At 47.5% G+C, this 16,290-nt stretch overlaps 1 protein-coding gene across 1 annotated transcript in view; it reads left to right on the plus strand.

The window, feature by feature from the left end:
• The window catches only part of LOC144767549 (uncharacterized), a 37,484-nt gene extending 24,391 nt beyond the window's left edge, over nucleotides 1-13,093 (plus strand). The window contains exons 3-5 of the mRNA XM_078650966.1: nucleotides 1,695-1,857; nucleotides 11,270-11,346; nucleotides 12,810-13,093. Of these exons, the coding sequence (XP_078507092.1) occupies nucleotides 1,695-1,857; nucleotides 11,270-11,346; nucleotides 12,810-12,952 (383 nt within the window). The 3' untranslated portion in view covers nucleotides 12,953-13,093. The remainder of the gene's footprint in view (nucleotides 1-1,694; nucleotides 1,858-11,269; nucleotides 11,347-12,809) is intronic.
• The last annotated feature ends 3,197 nt before the right edge of the window (nucleotides 13,094-16,290 follow it).

Below are 16,290 nucleotides of genomic sequence, written 5' to 3' on the forward strand. Positions count from 1 at the left end.
AGACCCTGAGTGCCCAGTTGTATGGAGGATATATCCTCGTTTTAAAAAAGTGCCTTGAATTGCTTCTAGGAGGTTGTGAAATAAATAGGAGCCCTATTTAGCATCGACTAGTTTAAGGAAGTGTGGCAAGTGGCGTAGGTGCCTTGTTGGACTGTCCTACTCACAAGTAGAGTCAGTTAGGCCTGGCTGACTCCCTGGAACTCGTGATTTGTTGTAATCAGTTTGGGGGCGGGGGGGGGGGGAAGCACGGGGGCGGTTGCATGTATATAAACTCTGCTGAATCGAGTTTCCTTGACTTGTAGGAAAGTGAACAAGGACTGCAAGGGTAGTAGGGGCTGGCTGTGTAAACTCTTTCATTCTGCTGGTCCGGTTCAGGCTGACCGTAGCGGGTAGCAAGATGTATGCACACTGGTCAAGGAAGGTCAGTGATTGGTGGAAGGGTGCCTTTTTATTAATGTGAGTGAGAATGTGTACGCCATATGGAAATATTAGAAAAAATCTCATTGGGTGGGCCGCTCATGCCCCTCTGTTATAGGGTTCAACCAAAGCTCTGCTTCTGGCTCATGTGGATTGGAATTGCCTAGCCTCATGAGATCACACACAATCGGGCATTCTGGCTTTTTACAATTAAAACCATGGAATCATCTGAAAATCCTCATTGAAAATCCTGCCCTTGATTGGCTCTATGATCTATGGGCCACCTGTAATCTGGCGCAGGGGCCAAGCTTGGGAAGAGCAGTCGGGCCTCTTTAAAGCTCTGACAGTAGTAGGATTCCTGTGTACACTGAGGTGGCTGCAACATGTTAGTTTCTCCACCCAGCGCCCCCACAGCCTGGGCAAGGCTCTCCTACAGTTTGGGGGCAGTGGCCTGTCTGCAGTGATTCATTTGGGTTTGAAGAAAGGCAGTGTCGCAGTCCACGTCTGATTTCCGAATAGAGGCCGCCTAGTTTTGGTTCATTCTCGTCCATTTTTGCTCTTTTGACTGCATGTTTTCATTCCAGGTTTATACAGGTTTTAATGTTGCATATAATTCTGTCTTTCTTAAATTTCTCAATTTCCCCCACTGTGTTGCATATAATTCTGTCTTTTCCCAAAAATGAACAGTGCCCATCACCTGGGTACACTTACTCAGTTTGAGCTGCTATTGATGCCCGAACTTTTGGGGAATTTTTTTATGTAGCTCTAGAGTGATGTGGTACCATCATGCTGGTGGCTTTCAGATTCCTAGTATTGCCTTTTGCTGACGTCACCCTTGACTATGGTGCCTTTGAAAATGGTGTGGCAAATCGGTCCACTGCTACAATGACCCTGTGAATGTTTGCATTGGTATCGGCAGCTGGTAATTCGTCCAGCTGGCTGGATTTCATGCACCCTCACCCCACTAGGCAACTCAAGACCGTCCACTGTCAACCAGCATTCTTCCTTGTAGAAGGTACCTGGCATTTGAGACTGGACTGCAACTGGAGCAAGACCAAGTCAAATATGTATATTGCTATGCAGTGGCAGGGTTGGAACAAATATGGATGGTCATGCGGTCAGTAGTGCAAGCATGGCAATTCCAAAGTGTTCTGAGGGTTCACTTTTAGTACACACATGACAAATTATTGCCAATACTTGTATTGTGGATGCTGGTGCTGAGTGGGCTATTGAATGTTTACATTGAGGATCCTTCACTTGTTTCTTGTTTTTTTTAGACTCCAACAGCACCCTGTATCGGGTCCAGAACAAATATGAAATTCCTCGTTGCTCAATGTTTCAAGAGCCGTCATCCGCTAACTTTGTCTACCAAGTGGGGCCCTACTTGGAATCCCTGGCGGGGGATGCAATCATCAGCGTCTTGGCAGAGACGAGCTATCGGTGAGTGGCGTTCTTCATGGACTGCTGTAGTCTAAGGGATCTATGGCACGTTTGTTCAGCCTAAAGGATGCCTGCTCATCTAGGGAGCAGGACACTAGTTCACTTTAGGGGATTGCTGCCATTTTTGTGTTCCTATGTCACAGTGCATGATATGATTGTAATTCAATCACATCACAGACCATTGTGTGGATAAAATGACTCATGTGAGGTGTGGCCTAGCAGCTAGAGCTGACTACTTTGCACCAAAGTTCAATTCTCAGCATCCACACTTGACCACTTCGTGGATCACTTTATGCTGAGCCAAGACGGTGAAATGTAACTGTGAAATTCCCAATTCATGGAAACTGTCTTATCTTCCAACACTCCATAAAGTTTAGTGCTCTGCTGCTACCTGCCTACGCTCTATGTAAATGGCAATGTATTCATATAAAAATAATCAGTCTCGCACATAGTTGCTGTTACACAGCCTAATATATAGAAGTATCCTATGGTTTCCAATGTTTGGATCACTGGTGGTGATTTGGGAGAGGTAACTACTGCTTCTAATTTCATCTTGAATGAAGTGGTCTCCTCTAAATGCTAGCTCGAGAACAAGCTGGATGATCTTGGACAGATTTTAAGTTCAGTTGATAGTCTGCAGTTTAGTTGCAGCTGGGCTTTGTTTGATAGACTATGACGGTGCTGGTATAGACCAAGTGGTTGAGGAGGGGTGAATAGTCTAGCCAGCTCTATGAACATTGAGGCCGACCTCTAAATCTGCGTCTGCTTGCTGACCACAATTGGCATCTTCAACTGAGGATAGTGAAGTGCATCTTCAATCAATGGGGGTTTGGGGTGACCCATGTCACTTTGCATTTGTTTCACTTAACACTGCCTCAAGTCCTTCAGTATCCTATTTGAGGAGCTTTTGCTCTTCTTTACAGGTTTCCAGTCCTGTATCCTCCGGTTGAGAAGATCATCCAAGATAAAGTCATAGTGGCTCTGAATTGGCCGAGAAAAGTGACTTTCTGCACCTCTCCCTTTGCTCCATAGCACCCATATTCCCCTTAGGGTGGATCTTATTTTCTAATCTGGACAAGGCCTCGTCTGAATCTCACGAGCCTACATCTTCGTGCATGGACTGAGCTGGGATGTTTGACTGTTTCAGATGCCTAGGGACATGGTCGATGTCGTCTTTTCTTCCCGTAGATCTTCCTCTAAGCCTACCTAGTCCAGAGTGTTTAAGGTTGTACCTTGATGCACAGACCCCAAGGTTGTCCCCTTGAAAGTACCGTTATCTGACCGGATAGTCGCACTTGGCCTAATAAGGATGTGCTGTGGGTATGGCTAAGTGTTATCCAGTGGCCTTCTCCACTTTCCTTTACCTCATGAATAATCTCCAACCCCTGTACCACATCGTGTTAAGGATTTTGAAATGTCGGCCCTCCCTATCCTTTCATTATGCCCCAGTGGGACCTGAATTTGGTGTTTCCTTTTAATGCAGCCATTGCATATTTTTGTCACTCTTGACTTTTTTTCTTCCATTATGTGGTTGAATGGCAAACAATGAGCGTTCTACTCTTACTATTCTACATCTTGAATCTTTTACTCTGAAACAGATGCTTTCCTTAAGGTGGTAACCTGCTTCCTTTGAGTCAGTCGGTCACCCCAACCCCTATGAAAATACCCCATTGGAGGATAGGCTGCATAGTCTAAAACCGCAATTTTATAAATTGGACCACAATCTTCCAAGGAATTTAATATGAATGGCTAACTCCTATAGGTTATGTAGGCACCTTATTTAGATGGCTTATCCTTTGCAGTGGATCGCAGACACCCCAAACAACAGTGCACACTCTATCATGACCAAAACCTCCACATCTGATTTGGCCTGTGAATGCCCTGTTGGGAATTTCTAAGCATCCTCTGTTTTCCTTTACCCCTTTGTAAAGCATTGTCTGGATGGGTGAGGGTTCAACCCTTGTCTAAGTTGAATCCCCAGTCACTAAATTAACCTGAGCGTAATCACCTGGTAGCAATGGAGCAGACGGCTTAGCATAATGTAAAGTATTCATGGATGAAGACAGTCCAAATCCCAAACAGTTAGAAAAACAGTAACCTTTAATATACAAGGACTTCAACTGAAACCTTAAACTCCTTGTTGGATTGTCATTTTGAAGTACAAAGTATGCTGACATGCACCAATGGCTGCAGTAGCCTCTTCCTAGGTGTAATTTGATATTGACCACCATGGAGCAGAAGTCTGATACACCATGAAAGACTTTACCTTTTCCCGTAGTCCTCTTAATTTAAGTCCCAATCCGCCACATGAGTAAACTTCTAATTCTCTCTAAATTCCCCATCCCCGGACCTCAGAGTGCCTGGCTGAGGCCAGCATCTGGGTCTTGTTTCCACTGGTCAGCTGGGTACTTCAGGAAAAGGCCTATTGTAGATTGAACAGGTTGTCAGCCTTCTGACCCTTGAAGCCAACTTCTATGTATTGGGTACAAGAGCAGGTCCAGCCCTTTTGGACTTCTCTCAGGTCACATGGTAGTCTCTGTCCTCTTTTGCAGGTCCATAAGTGTTCTGAAGTGGGTGCTTTGAAGTCTAATTTATGCCTGGCACTAGCTAGTAGTGATGGAATGACTGCTGGGACGTAACTATCAAAGGGGACTACAGTTCCCAGGGCCAACCCTACTCCGTTTCAGCATTTTCAAGATGGTAAGTCTTTTTTTTTTTTTTTTTTTTTGTAGCTAAATCTGGATCTGAGAGCTGTGTGGAGTGTACTCCTTGTGACAACCCTCATTTAACATTAAAAAAAAGTTTGACACTGCCAATGTCATCCATAATAAATCCACAGACTTATGTCTGGTAGAGAGAAAGCGGTACAAAAGGGGGTGGGGATGGACGGAGCATCTGAACCAATCAAACACTCACACCCAGTCAAAAGATCTGGGTTTGATCCATCACCGTTCCCACATTGCCACCCCAGTTCAGACATGGCTATATGCAAATCAGTCTGACCCTGTGCCTCATGGGAACAGTCCAGCCCGAACTGCCAAGCCATGCCTTCCCTGGACCGGAAACAAGCTTCCGAGGACCGGTTTCTGGCATTCCGGCCGTCTTCAGCCCGGCTTGCTTGAATCCAGTGGCAAAGTGAGCAAGGGACTCACGTCTGAGCATACCCTGCCACACTTATGGTGGCACAAAAGGGGGTGGTGATGGACGGAGCATCAGAACCAATCCAACACTCCCACCCAGTCAAAAGATCTGGGTTTGATCCATCACCGTTCTTTAGCCCACTTTGCCACCCCAGTTCAGACATGGCTATATGCAAATCAGTCTGACCCTGTGCCTCATGGGAACAGTCCAGCCCGAACTGCCAAGCCATGCCTTCCCTGGACTGGTAACAAGCTTCCAAGGACTGCTTTCTGGCAGGGAGAAAGCAGCGTCCCCAAGACCTGCCCCCCCGCAGCAGCCACGAGGACCGCTGCTGCTACGACGCCAACACCCTCGTCTCTCTCAACCCAGGAGGGATCCACACCTGCTGCAAGGCCACCCCGAAGCACACCCACGGTCCCTTCACCTGCCTGAACTGCAGCTTCTTCTGCCTCGTAAGCACAGATGCCCGCCACGACGGAACTCAACCAGCTTAGATGCATCCTGATCAACACCCGCTCCGCACACAAACATGCCGTCGAACTCTGGGACCTACTCTACACCACATCACCGGACGTCGCCTTCCTGACTGAGACCTGGATGAACGAAGCCTCCTCGCCAGACATCGCCATAGCCATCCCAGACGGGTACAAGATCACCCGCAGAGACCGCACCAACAGGGCTTGAGGAGGAATCGCCATCATCCACAAACACATCAGGGTCTCAACCACCAACACCCTGATCACCGCCGCACACATGCACTTCCAGATCCCCACGGACCCCAAGACCACCCTAAGGCATCCTAGTCTACAGACCGCCAGGACCCCGGCCTCAATTCTGCAACTCAATTGCTGACCTAATCAGCACGAACACGCTGACCTCCACCGACCACATCCTCCTCGGAGACCTGAACTATCATCTGGAGAACAAAAAAAACTCCACCTTGAACGACAACCTTGGACTGAAGCAGCTCGCCACGACGCCGACCCACATCGCCGGTCACACGCTAGTGCCATCTTCTCCTCGCCCCCACGTCACCTTCAGCCACGCCTCCGAAGTCACCTGGACAGACCACCACTGCATCCGCTTCTCCTTCCGAAAACCCCTCACACACCACCGCACCCTACAGACCCCCCCCCCCCCCTGCCACTGCTGGGGCAAAGTCACTGAACTACTACAGACAAGCCTAGTACTCAACCCTCCGACCAACCCTGATGGTGCACTCACCCTCAAACGCTGGATGAACGACTGTCAAAACTGTAGCCCCGCTGAAAACCCACCAACAGACACCAGCAAAAGTCAGCTGGTTCACCCCAGAACTCCTAGACTCAAAGCGCACCTGCCAGAAATTGGAGAACATATGGCACAGCGACAAGATGCCGGACAACCATGCTGCCCACAGACTCCATCCGACACCACCTTATGAAGACCGCCAAAAGGACCTCCTTCACAGACTGCCTTGACGGCAATGCACACAACGAGCTCTTCACCATCGTGAAGGAACTCTCCAACCCCAGCACAGACATCACACCATCGCAAGCCCTGTGCGCCTCCCTCACCATCTTCTTTCACCAGAAAATCACCGACATTCATGACCGTTTCAAACCAAGGACGACCCCTGCAGACCTCGCCGCACCAGACCCACGACACCCAGACCACCTGGGCCGACGTGAGTATCGAGGACACAATCAAGACCATGGGCACAATCCACTCCGGATCCCCGTTCGACCCTCTCGCACACTACATCTTCAAAGCCAGCAATTCCATTGCACCCCACTTGAACAAAATCAACCTCTCCTTCGAGACCACCACCTTCCCTGAACTGGAAGCACGCAGAGTTAAACTCCCTACTGAAGAAACCCAAGGCGGATCCGAGCGACCTCCAGAACTTACGACCATCTCCCTGCTTCCGTACCCAGCAAAGGTCCTCGAAGATGGGTAACACCCAGCTAACCCGTCACCTCGAAGACCACATCCTGGACCCCATCAGGATTCCGCAGCAACCACAGCACCGAGACCACCCTCATCGCCGCCACAGACTGAATCAGGATCCTTCTAGACGGCAGCCCTCATCCTCCTGGACCTCTCCGCAGCCTTCGACACCGTCTGCCACCACACACTACGCACACGACAAGATGCAGGCATCCAGGAGAAGGCCTTGGACTGGACTACCTACTTCCCCTCCGGCAGAACTCCGAGTCCGCCTACCCCGTTCTGGTTCAAGGCCTCCGAGATCATCTGCGGCGTCCCACAAGGATCTTCCCTCAGCCTGACGCTCTTCAACGTCTACCTGGCACTACTAGCACGCATCGCCCGACGTCACAACCTCAACATAATCTCCTACACAGACACGCAGCTGATCCTCTCCCTTGCCAAGGACCCTCTCACTGCCAAATCCAACCTCCACCAGGGAATGAAGGCAGTCGCCGACTGGAAGAAGGAAAGCCGACTTAACCTGAACTCACAGGACGGAGATCCTCATCCTCTGGTCCAATCCCTCAGCATGGGACGACTCATGGTGGCCCACATCACTGGGACCCCCCCGGCCCCCACCGACAACGCACACAACCTGGGAGTCCTCCTCGACTCAAAACTCACCATGAACAAACCAGTCAATGCAGTCTCCTCCACCTGCTTCAACACCCTCCGCAGGCTCCACAAGATCTACAGATGGATCCTGACTAACACGAGGAAAAACCCAGGCCCTAGTCGGCAGCAGACTCGACTACGGTAATGCCCTCTACGCTGGAGCCTCGTCCAAGCTCCTCAACAGACTGCAGAGAATACAGAACTCCTCTGCACGCCTGATCCTTGATATCCCGCACCGCGACCACATCACCCCCACCTGAGGAACCTGCACTGGCTCGCTGTCGACAGGAGAATCTCCTTCAAACTCCTGATCCACGCACACAAGGCACTCCACAAGACCTATCTCAAGTCTACTCCCCTTCGTACCCAACAGGAAACTCCGCTCTGCTGACCACGTTCCCACGCATCCGCAGAACCACTTCCGGAGGCAGGCCCTTCTCCCACCGCGCTGCCAGGACCTAGAAACCCCCCCCCCCCCCCCTCTCCCTACAACAAACCGAAGACCTGCTGACTTTCAGGAGACCACTCAAGACATGGCTCTTCAATCAGTAGCAGCAGCACCCCCCCTGTGCCTTGAAACCCTTGCGGGTAAATAGTGCGCTTTACAAATTAAATGATTGATTATCTCTCCATTTTAAAGTTTGCACTGAGGATTATATGTAAACCCACCAGACTTGACAGTCTAGCAGGATTTGAAACTGTATTATCGTGACAAACCAGAGGGAGGAAGGATCATAGGGATATTTTTAAGACCAGCCCAGGTTCACATCCGCCTCCCCCCCAAGATTCAGTGTAGTCCCGAGGTACCGGTGGAAAGTGCAGGGCTTCCATATCCTGAGCATGGTCCAGGTGAGGTCCAGTCCCGGTCAAGTTGGTTGCCAATTGAATTCCTTAACATGGAGGATGTTTATTCACATCACTACATTGTATCACAGCAAGTATTTTTGCATGATTAATGTACACTAAGGTTTTGATCGATGGATGCAGTAGCGAAGAGTATAGAGCAGAAGCCCTGAAGAAAGCCTAGGGGCAGTTGGCCTGTTTGGCTGAAACATGTTGGCCCGTTTTTGCAGTTTGTTTATACTGCACCTTGCCCTGTTCTGTTTTTAGTTAGGGGGTTGTGTCCACACATCAAATAGTTTGTTAATTTGGGGCACACCACCCTATTTAATTCACTATTCACAGGTTATTGGTTTGCACTGCTTCCACTTTTTCAGTGATCTAGTAGAGTACGGTTCACTGTACTTGTTTAGAATATATTTGGGATGCGTCCAGCCTAATACATATAGGTATGGTGCTCTCTGATCAAGAGGTACACCAACCTTTAAACTGGATGAACAAATGATAATACTGATCATCTTGAAGAGTTGATGGTTAGCCAGATTTTATTGTAGGCTGACTCACTTATATAGACTTTAATTTTTTTTTATTTGAGTCCATATGTTATGCGTATTTTTTGTACAAATAAGATTACACACTACTAGTGAGTGTGATAGATCTGCCTGATCGAGGCATTGTAGACCCCCCCCAGTTCTTTTCTGGTGTTGCAATTTGAAACTGTATTGTCAAATGATGTCCACAACCCCCTCCCACCCTCCATATTCGGAAGAGTCCTAGACCTCTATTCAGGTTTGCTCCTGGAGGCAATACACACCTATTCAAGGCTAATCTTATCTTAGTTTTATAAAGCGCTCGCACACCCAAGGGTTTCATGGCGCTGACCAACAGGACACTAACTCTACAAAGGAGACCACTAGGACTAGGCCGTAGCCTGGGTAAACAGCCATGTCTTTATAAACTTCCTGAATGGAAGAAGAGCAGTGCAGGAACAAATTTCCAAGGGGGGAGAGTTCCACAACTTGGGAGCAAGGGTGGCGAACCTACGGCCTCCCTTGCGTGATAGCTTGTAACGAGGAAAGTCAGGAGAATTTGGGAAGCAGACAGAAGGCTGCGAGAGGGGGTGTATCTGAGCAGAAGTTTCTGAATGAACTGAGGACTGCAAGTGTGTAGGGATTTAAAAATTATACAGGCTGGTTTTAAAGGTAACACGGTGTTGAATCGGAAGCCAGTGGAGTTGCCTCAACAGAGGTCTTGGTGACTGCCATTGTGGGAGGCGATGTATAAGTCGAGCCGCCTGATTTTGTGCCATCTGCAGACGTCTACTAAGGGTGACGGGCAGACCAAGGTAGATGGCATTTGCGTAATCTAGATAAGACAACACCAGTGCTCTTACTACCTGCGTCAGAGCTGATCGAGTGAGCATCTGACTGATCTTTTTAATTTTCCGCAATTGAAAAAAGCAGGTGGACACAACTGACGCTAATGACAGACTTGGACAAGCTTGAGGGTAAATGCAAATTAATCTCGTAATTTGGGCAGGGAAAATGACTGTTACTTTTCCTTTTTTTTAATCTGATTTCCCCCCCCTCCAGCTGGGCTTTAATAAGTAAACAGCCACTTTACTAGTTCGTCCTTTTCCTGAATTACATATTAGTATTTAATATAGCTACCCAGTGTTCCTCCTACAATCTAGCCTTCCTACATTGAACATAGCTTTTGGCTGTTAGAAATCTAATGTTACCATAGTCTTAGTGAGTACATGTCATTATTTACAATGGCAAGCACCCTTATTTCACGGCTTAGATAGGGGTGATCTATTCCTATTTAAAAAGGAGGCTTTGACCTGCCAAAGGTTCCTTTATGAAAGATTTAAGATTTAATTGCAGTGTTTGCACTAACAGTTCAGCTACAAAAGTAGGCCTGAAGTCAGGTTTGCACTACCACTGTAGTTGATGGCAGAAGTGCTGCAGTCTAGTCAACATTTTGACTTGAGATACAGGCTTTGGTTGCACTTTGTACCATTATACAAGGTACTTGTCAGCTAAACACCAATTGGAGTTATGCTAATTCTACCCTGTAAAATGGGAGCACAGGCCTTCTTTGGTAGAGGTAAAGTGCAGGCTTCTAAAGCCGGCAAAAATATTTGGTCCTGCAAAAGGTAAATAAATCCAGGGTGAGTACACAGAAAAGGCGGATTCCCTACATTGGATACTGAAAATAACTTGTGATACAGGATTTCCTGGTTTAATCGTCCAAGCCTTCCATACGCCATGGTGGTAATGCTTGGCAATCTATGCAAGAGGTGTGAAATTTGCAGGTAGAATGATCCATCCAAAGAAAAGCTGCTCCTCTTTGGTAACCACATTCAATGTAGAAAATATCTACATTGAAATGTATACTATAACCCATTCTTAGATTGTTGCACTACATTGCACAATCTGGTCTTCCTCATCTACAACTTTGGCAATGTGAAATTAATGGGGAGACTGACCCTGTCTTGACAGTAGGGGTGGAGGTTCACTTTATGGCTCCTGTGATGTCCCATTTACTTCACTTCCAACTGATTAAAAGCTGGCAGCCACTACTGCCAAGATAAATATGAAGGAAGGTTTCAAGTTTGACTAGTACCTGGGGGGGGGGGGGGGTTATTCAAGAGGTGAGGAATCTGCAGCTAGATGGGAGTATCATCCAGAAGTATCCTCCAGAAAGTCACTTTTCTGGAATGCCTGACTGCTATACATGCTGGGCTGGGTAAACCACTTCCCACCCCCTCTACTGCAGGTTTTCTTACTAGTTATAACCAGATGAATGACCTGTTGTGATCATGCTTTTCTCTTGACTGCAGGATTCGTTTCTGCCTGTATTCTGGCACTGGTGACCTGTTGGCTGAATCTAACTGGTCTGCGCCCATCCAAACTAGACGTAAGTGAAAAATGGGTGTTTTGCCATTCAGCATGAATAAAAAGTGGTTCTGACCATGGTGCAATCTACCCCCTCCCTTTATCCTATAGCTTCTGATATTCTGCTCAGACCTCTCGTGGGGATCTTGTGCTTTACATTAGAGATTCGCTCGGAGGACAACAAGCTTGCAGAAATAGACATTTTGTGAACTATTAAGATGTAGTTGGCGGCAAAAAATGTAAGGGGGGAAGCATACACATGGTCTGTACTAATTGTGGGCATGATAGACCAAAAATGTCATTTTAATTTACTTCTGGCCTCCAGCTGATGCAGAACTGGCAGATAGCGCCTAGTGGTAGTGCAATTAAAGTTGTACTCTATTATGATCGATGGCCGTAGGGTAAAGGGAGGATATTTGTCCTCAGCAGGAGTAACAGCCTCGCTCATGCAGTGGTGTATCAAGGGTAACCTAACTCAAACGAGGGCAATGGACCCCAGTTGTTTAAGTAAATGAATAAAACAAAAAAATTGGGAAGAGATGAGCCTCGACACTAGTAACACAGAATGTGCTAGCTGACTAGCTGCATCCGTCGGATGAGCTGGTTATCTCAAGCCTCTTTTCAAGGAGTCCAATAGGAACTTGTAAGCCTTTCATACTAGGCAGTGTACTTCAAATCTAACCATTTGGTTAAGAACTTGGACATCCATAATTTTCATCCACCTGCGAGAACATAGCATAATCTGTCTTTGTTGCTTACCCCATATCATCACATGCTTGACATTTTACCATCCTTCGAACTCCAACTCCTTATTTGTTGCACTTTTCACGGTGCTGCTGACTTCACTGAGATGGAGAAGCAAGTGATTGCTAGGGAGTACCAGCTCTACTCGTTGCCTTAATTGACACCCATGGTCCTCAGTGGGCTGAAGTTGGTGGTTATAGCACCTGGAACCCCTTCCCTAAACTGCATGCCAAAGGACAGTCGTTGACTGGCAGAAGTGTATCATTCTTGACTGCCAAGCCATGTGTGCTAGAGCCTCCCCACCTCTGAGCCAAGGCCACGTGTGCTAGAGCCTCCCCACCTCTGAGCCAAGGCCACGTGTGCTAGAGCCTCCCCACCTCTGATCCAAGGCCATGTGTGCTAGAGCCTCCCCACTTCTGAGCCAAGGCTATGTGTGCTAGAGCCTCCCCACTTCTGAGCCAAGGCTATGTGTGCTAGAGCCTCCCCAGTTCTGAGCCAAGGCTATGTGTGCTAGAGCCTCCCCACTTCTGAGCCAAGGCTATGTGTGCTAGAGCCTCCCCACTTCTGAGCAAATGTGTGCTGGTGCTCCTCCCCACCCCTCCCCCACACACATCCCACTCCTCCAGGTACCATTTTCACATTTTCTCCATTGTTATCCAGAAGGTGTTGTGATAACTGCATGCCTGGGGAGGGTTGCGGGAGTTCTTGGAGTCTAGCTCACTCATTGTGTTTCCTTTGCAGCGTTGGCCCCCAGCGTGCAGGACATGCCCCAGTTTCTGAAAGGACGCTCTGGCGGCATGGTGGTCATCACGGTCCTCCTTAGCATCTCCATGTGTCTCCTCCTGGTAGGCCTGGGCTTTGCATTGGGCATCAAAAAGCCCTGACCCTCCTCGGAATCCGTACAGTGGAATCTATGCTCTTGGCGTCACTATATACAGACTGAAAGGAACTACTGTGAATACCTTGCACTGCTGCACATATTTATGAATGGTTTTATGAACTTTATTTCAATAAAGACTTTTTGTTTAAAAGATTTTGCTTACTGCCTGTTTTTGTGATCAGTGCGTGAGTTTTCACTGACGGTAGTGAATTTTTCTTTAGGGGTTCCGAGGCTTAAAGCGGAGCTGTTTCTGCATGAAGAAAAATGTAAGCATTCCAGACTGATCACACTGCTGCCTTCTAGATACTATCTTAAGTGGCAAATTGCCTTCCCTGCTCCAATCATGATGAATCTCCTGTAGCTTACTAGAGTAACATCTCTTCTTGGATTTTCAACAATACCCTGACCTGCTTCGAATCTTATTTAAGGTGTGGCCCAGAGACCGGTTTTGCTGTTTCTGGAGCAGCTTTATTTGGGGGTGAAAGGGGAGGGGGTCGGGGGTTACAGGGGTACGATCACATGAACATGTTGTGGCTTTCTTGCACTCAAACTGGTTCTTGAACATCAGAGGCTCAGGCTAGGTGTGTACCTTCACCAGTCGGTCATGAGTTGTAGGAGAGTAGGGTCTGCTTCCTATGGTCATCCACTTTTTGCTGTGATTCTCTGGTTTTTCGACTTTAATGTGGCTGTGGGTCTGCTAATCAGACCCAGAGCCCAGCTGTTCTCTATAAATTGATACCATGTGCTCTAGGTGCATACCAAATTGGTTACTGGTTCACCCTTGTGAGCCCCTGTATAGTGTACCATAGGTACCCAGGGCATAGGTGCACCCTAGGCCTACCAGAGGCTGCAGCATGTATTGTGCCACCCCTGGTTTCCCTTCCAAACTGACACCACAGGTCTGTTCACACAGCCTCGGTAAGGTGGTGTAATCAACCCTTACAGATATAGTATACCTAGATCTACCTTTACATATAGGCCTATAAGCCACTCCTATGGTAGACCTCGACAATTCTGGAGGCAGAGTGCTTGGGTTTATGTGAGCGGGTGCTCTGGCATGAACTGAGCCCCTCTGCAGCTTTTGGAACCATCTCCTTATAGCTGTTCTATGATCTAGCCATACCATATGCTCTTAAGTGCATTATAATCCTCACGGTTAAGGCGAACTTTGGCTTGGCTTTCTCAAAACATGTTGTGTAAGGTGTCAAACACTTTGGAATACTACCCCCTGTCAATTCTGGTGGCAGGGGTAGCATTCCACCCTTCTAGAGGGAAAAGACATGTATGTTACTGCTTTACCCGGTAAAGTTAAACCAAGCATCCGCATCACAAAATGGATGCGGCTGCCACAGACACGAGTCTGACCTCCTGCTTCTGGACGAAACTCCGGCAGGGGAGGCCTGGACAATAGGTTTCCTGTCCAGGGAGGTGCTGGCCCCTCCCCAGACAGGGGTTTAGTGTATTGGGGCAGGGAGGGCTGCATTCAGTGAATGCATCTAGACACTGCCTGGGGCACACAAGGTGCTCCATGCATAGCCCGGTTCAAACCAGTTGCTGGGGTACTACAGCCCCAGCACTGGCACGAAACTAGACAAAGGGGTATAGCCACCCCTTCTCAGGTCCACCCATAGGAGGGACCTAGTTAGGTAATCCAGCCCCCATCCTTAGTATAAGTATAGGCGCTGTGTCCCCCAGGACATCAGCTTATCCTGGAATTAAACTTTGTTACAGAACTCTTGGACCTTCGACATTCTAGTCTGACTAGAAGACATCTCCCTTGTGGTCAAGGAGTGACTACCCTGTTCAAACAGGCACGATCAGCATCTTTGCCGGTCGGCAGTTTCAAGGCTCCTGCTGGAACAAGTCTCTGCGACTCAAGAACTGTACTTCCTGACTTCTCTGACCCCCCACCCACATCAAAGCTGAGACCCGTGGCGGACATGAGAGATGTGGGACTGGACATCCTGCATTTTGCTAACTGCACTCCTTTACTGAAGACCAAGTAAGTTGTGCATTGGGGTACGAGAAGCCCAGAGCATAATTTGCACCGAAGCCCAGGCCCCCACACTCTGCGAGTGTCCTGTGGGCCCCGCCTTCACATTTGTTCTCTACTGTTCTCCCCGGCTGCTTGCCCGTTGGCTAGTCAGCCCCAGAAGACGCCATCTTAAAACCACTTTGCTTTCCTGATTGCTCCAACCTTGTTCCAGCTTCCCCTCAAAGCGCCACAGACCTTGCTGGTCTGCAACAGAGCCAATCTCGACATCCTGCGTGGGTTGCGGTTGCCAAGGCTTGTTGGGTCCAATCTGGATACCGACACTGCAGTCATCTAGATCCATTGTGGGACAGCTCGAATCCAGCTCATGGTCATCGTCGATGCCTCTTGGACCTCATGGCTGAAGAGACAAGCTCAATGAATTTAAAACGTTGTGTTTAGAAACCCAAGGTGCACTGTTCACAATTGCCCTATAAAGTGCTTTTCTGAATCACACAATTTGTTATGAATTTCTGACAATTTTTTGAAAAGATTTTTTTTTTTAAAAATTGAATCCAATGTCAATCTTCAGTTATGACCAATAACTGCATCTCATGTCAACTTACAAGTGACAAATCTCAAAATACCCACAAATTACAACATTTGTAGATTAATTTGTCGATTTTCAAGTGTTCATATCTATAATGTAGAGTACCCAAAAATGAATGAAAAGTAATCAAAAGACATCCGAAAACAAGGCTGTTTTAAGTTATGTATGCAAACGTTATCAATAGAAAATATCATCTTCATGAGATTTAATATTCCAAAATAGTTCTTATCATTGATGCATCCACCACTTCCCAATCCATTTCGGTGAGAATCACCATCAGGGGAACACGGCAAAAAGTATACCATTCAAATTGCTAATTCTGCATTACTTCAATATTTACAAACAGATGTTTTTAAAGACCAACCATACAACTGTCCCATGCATCATGCAACAATCTATATGCATTGTGATCTAGGCGTCTTGTTTATGCAACAGTCTCTTTTCACATCTTCCACCAGCATTAATATTGCCAAATCGTTAACACAACATAAAATGATGTAATAAAAAATTTAATAAATTGTTGTGCTCGTAACCAGAGTGTTATCGCCTATTTTGGGATAAAATGTGAAATAGTACGCATTCTATGAAACGCTTGTTATTCACCCAAAGGACCCACGTTTACTAGGTAACCACAAGGAGTGAATTAGTTCCATGCCAGGTGCTATGAAAACATCTGTGACTGCGTGCTTACCTGCTGCGGTAAGTTGCATAACACAGAAAATGTGCCTCATAGATGCGTCTCAGATCTACAAAAATACCA

This window comes from Lissotriton helveticus, chromosome 7 (genome assembly GCF_964261635.1).
Source record: "Lissotriton helveticus chromosome 7, aLisHel1.1, whole genome shotgun sequence".
NCBI classification, from domain to species: Eukaryota; Metazoa; Chordata; class Amphibia; order Caudata; family Salamandridae; genus Lissotriton; species Lissotriton helveticus.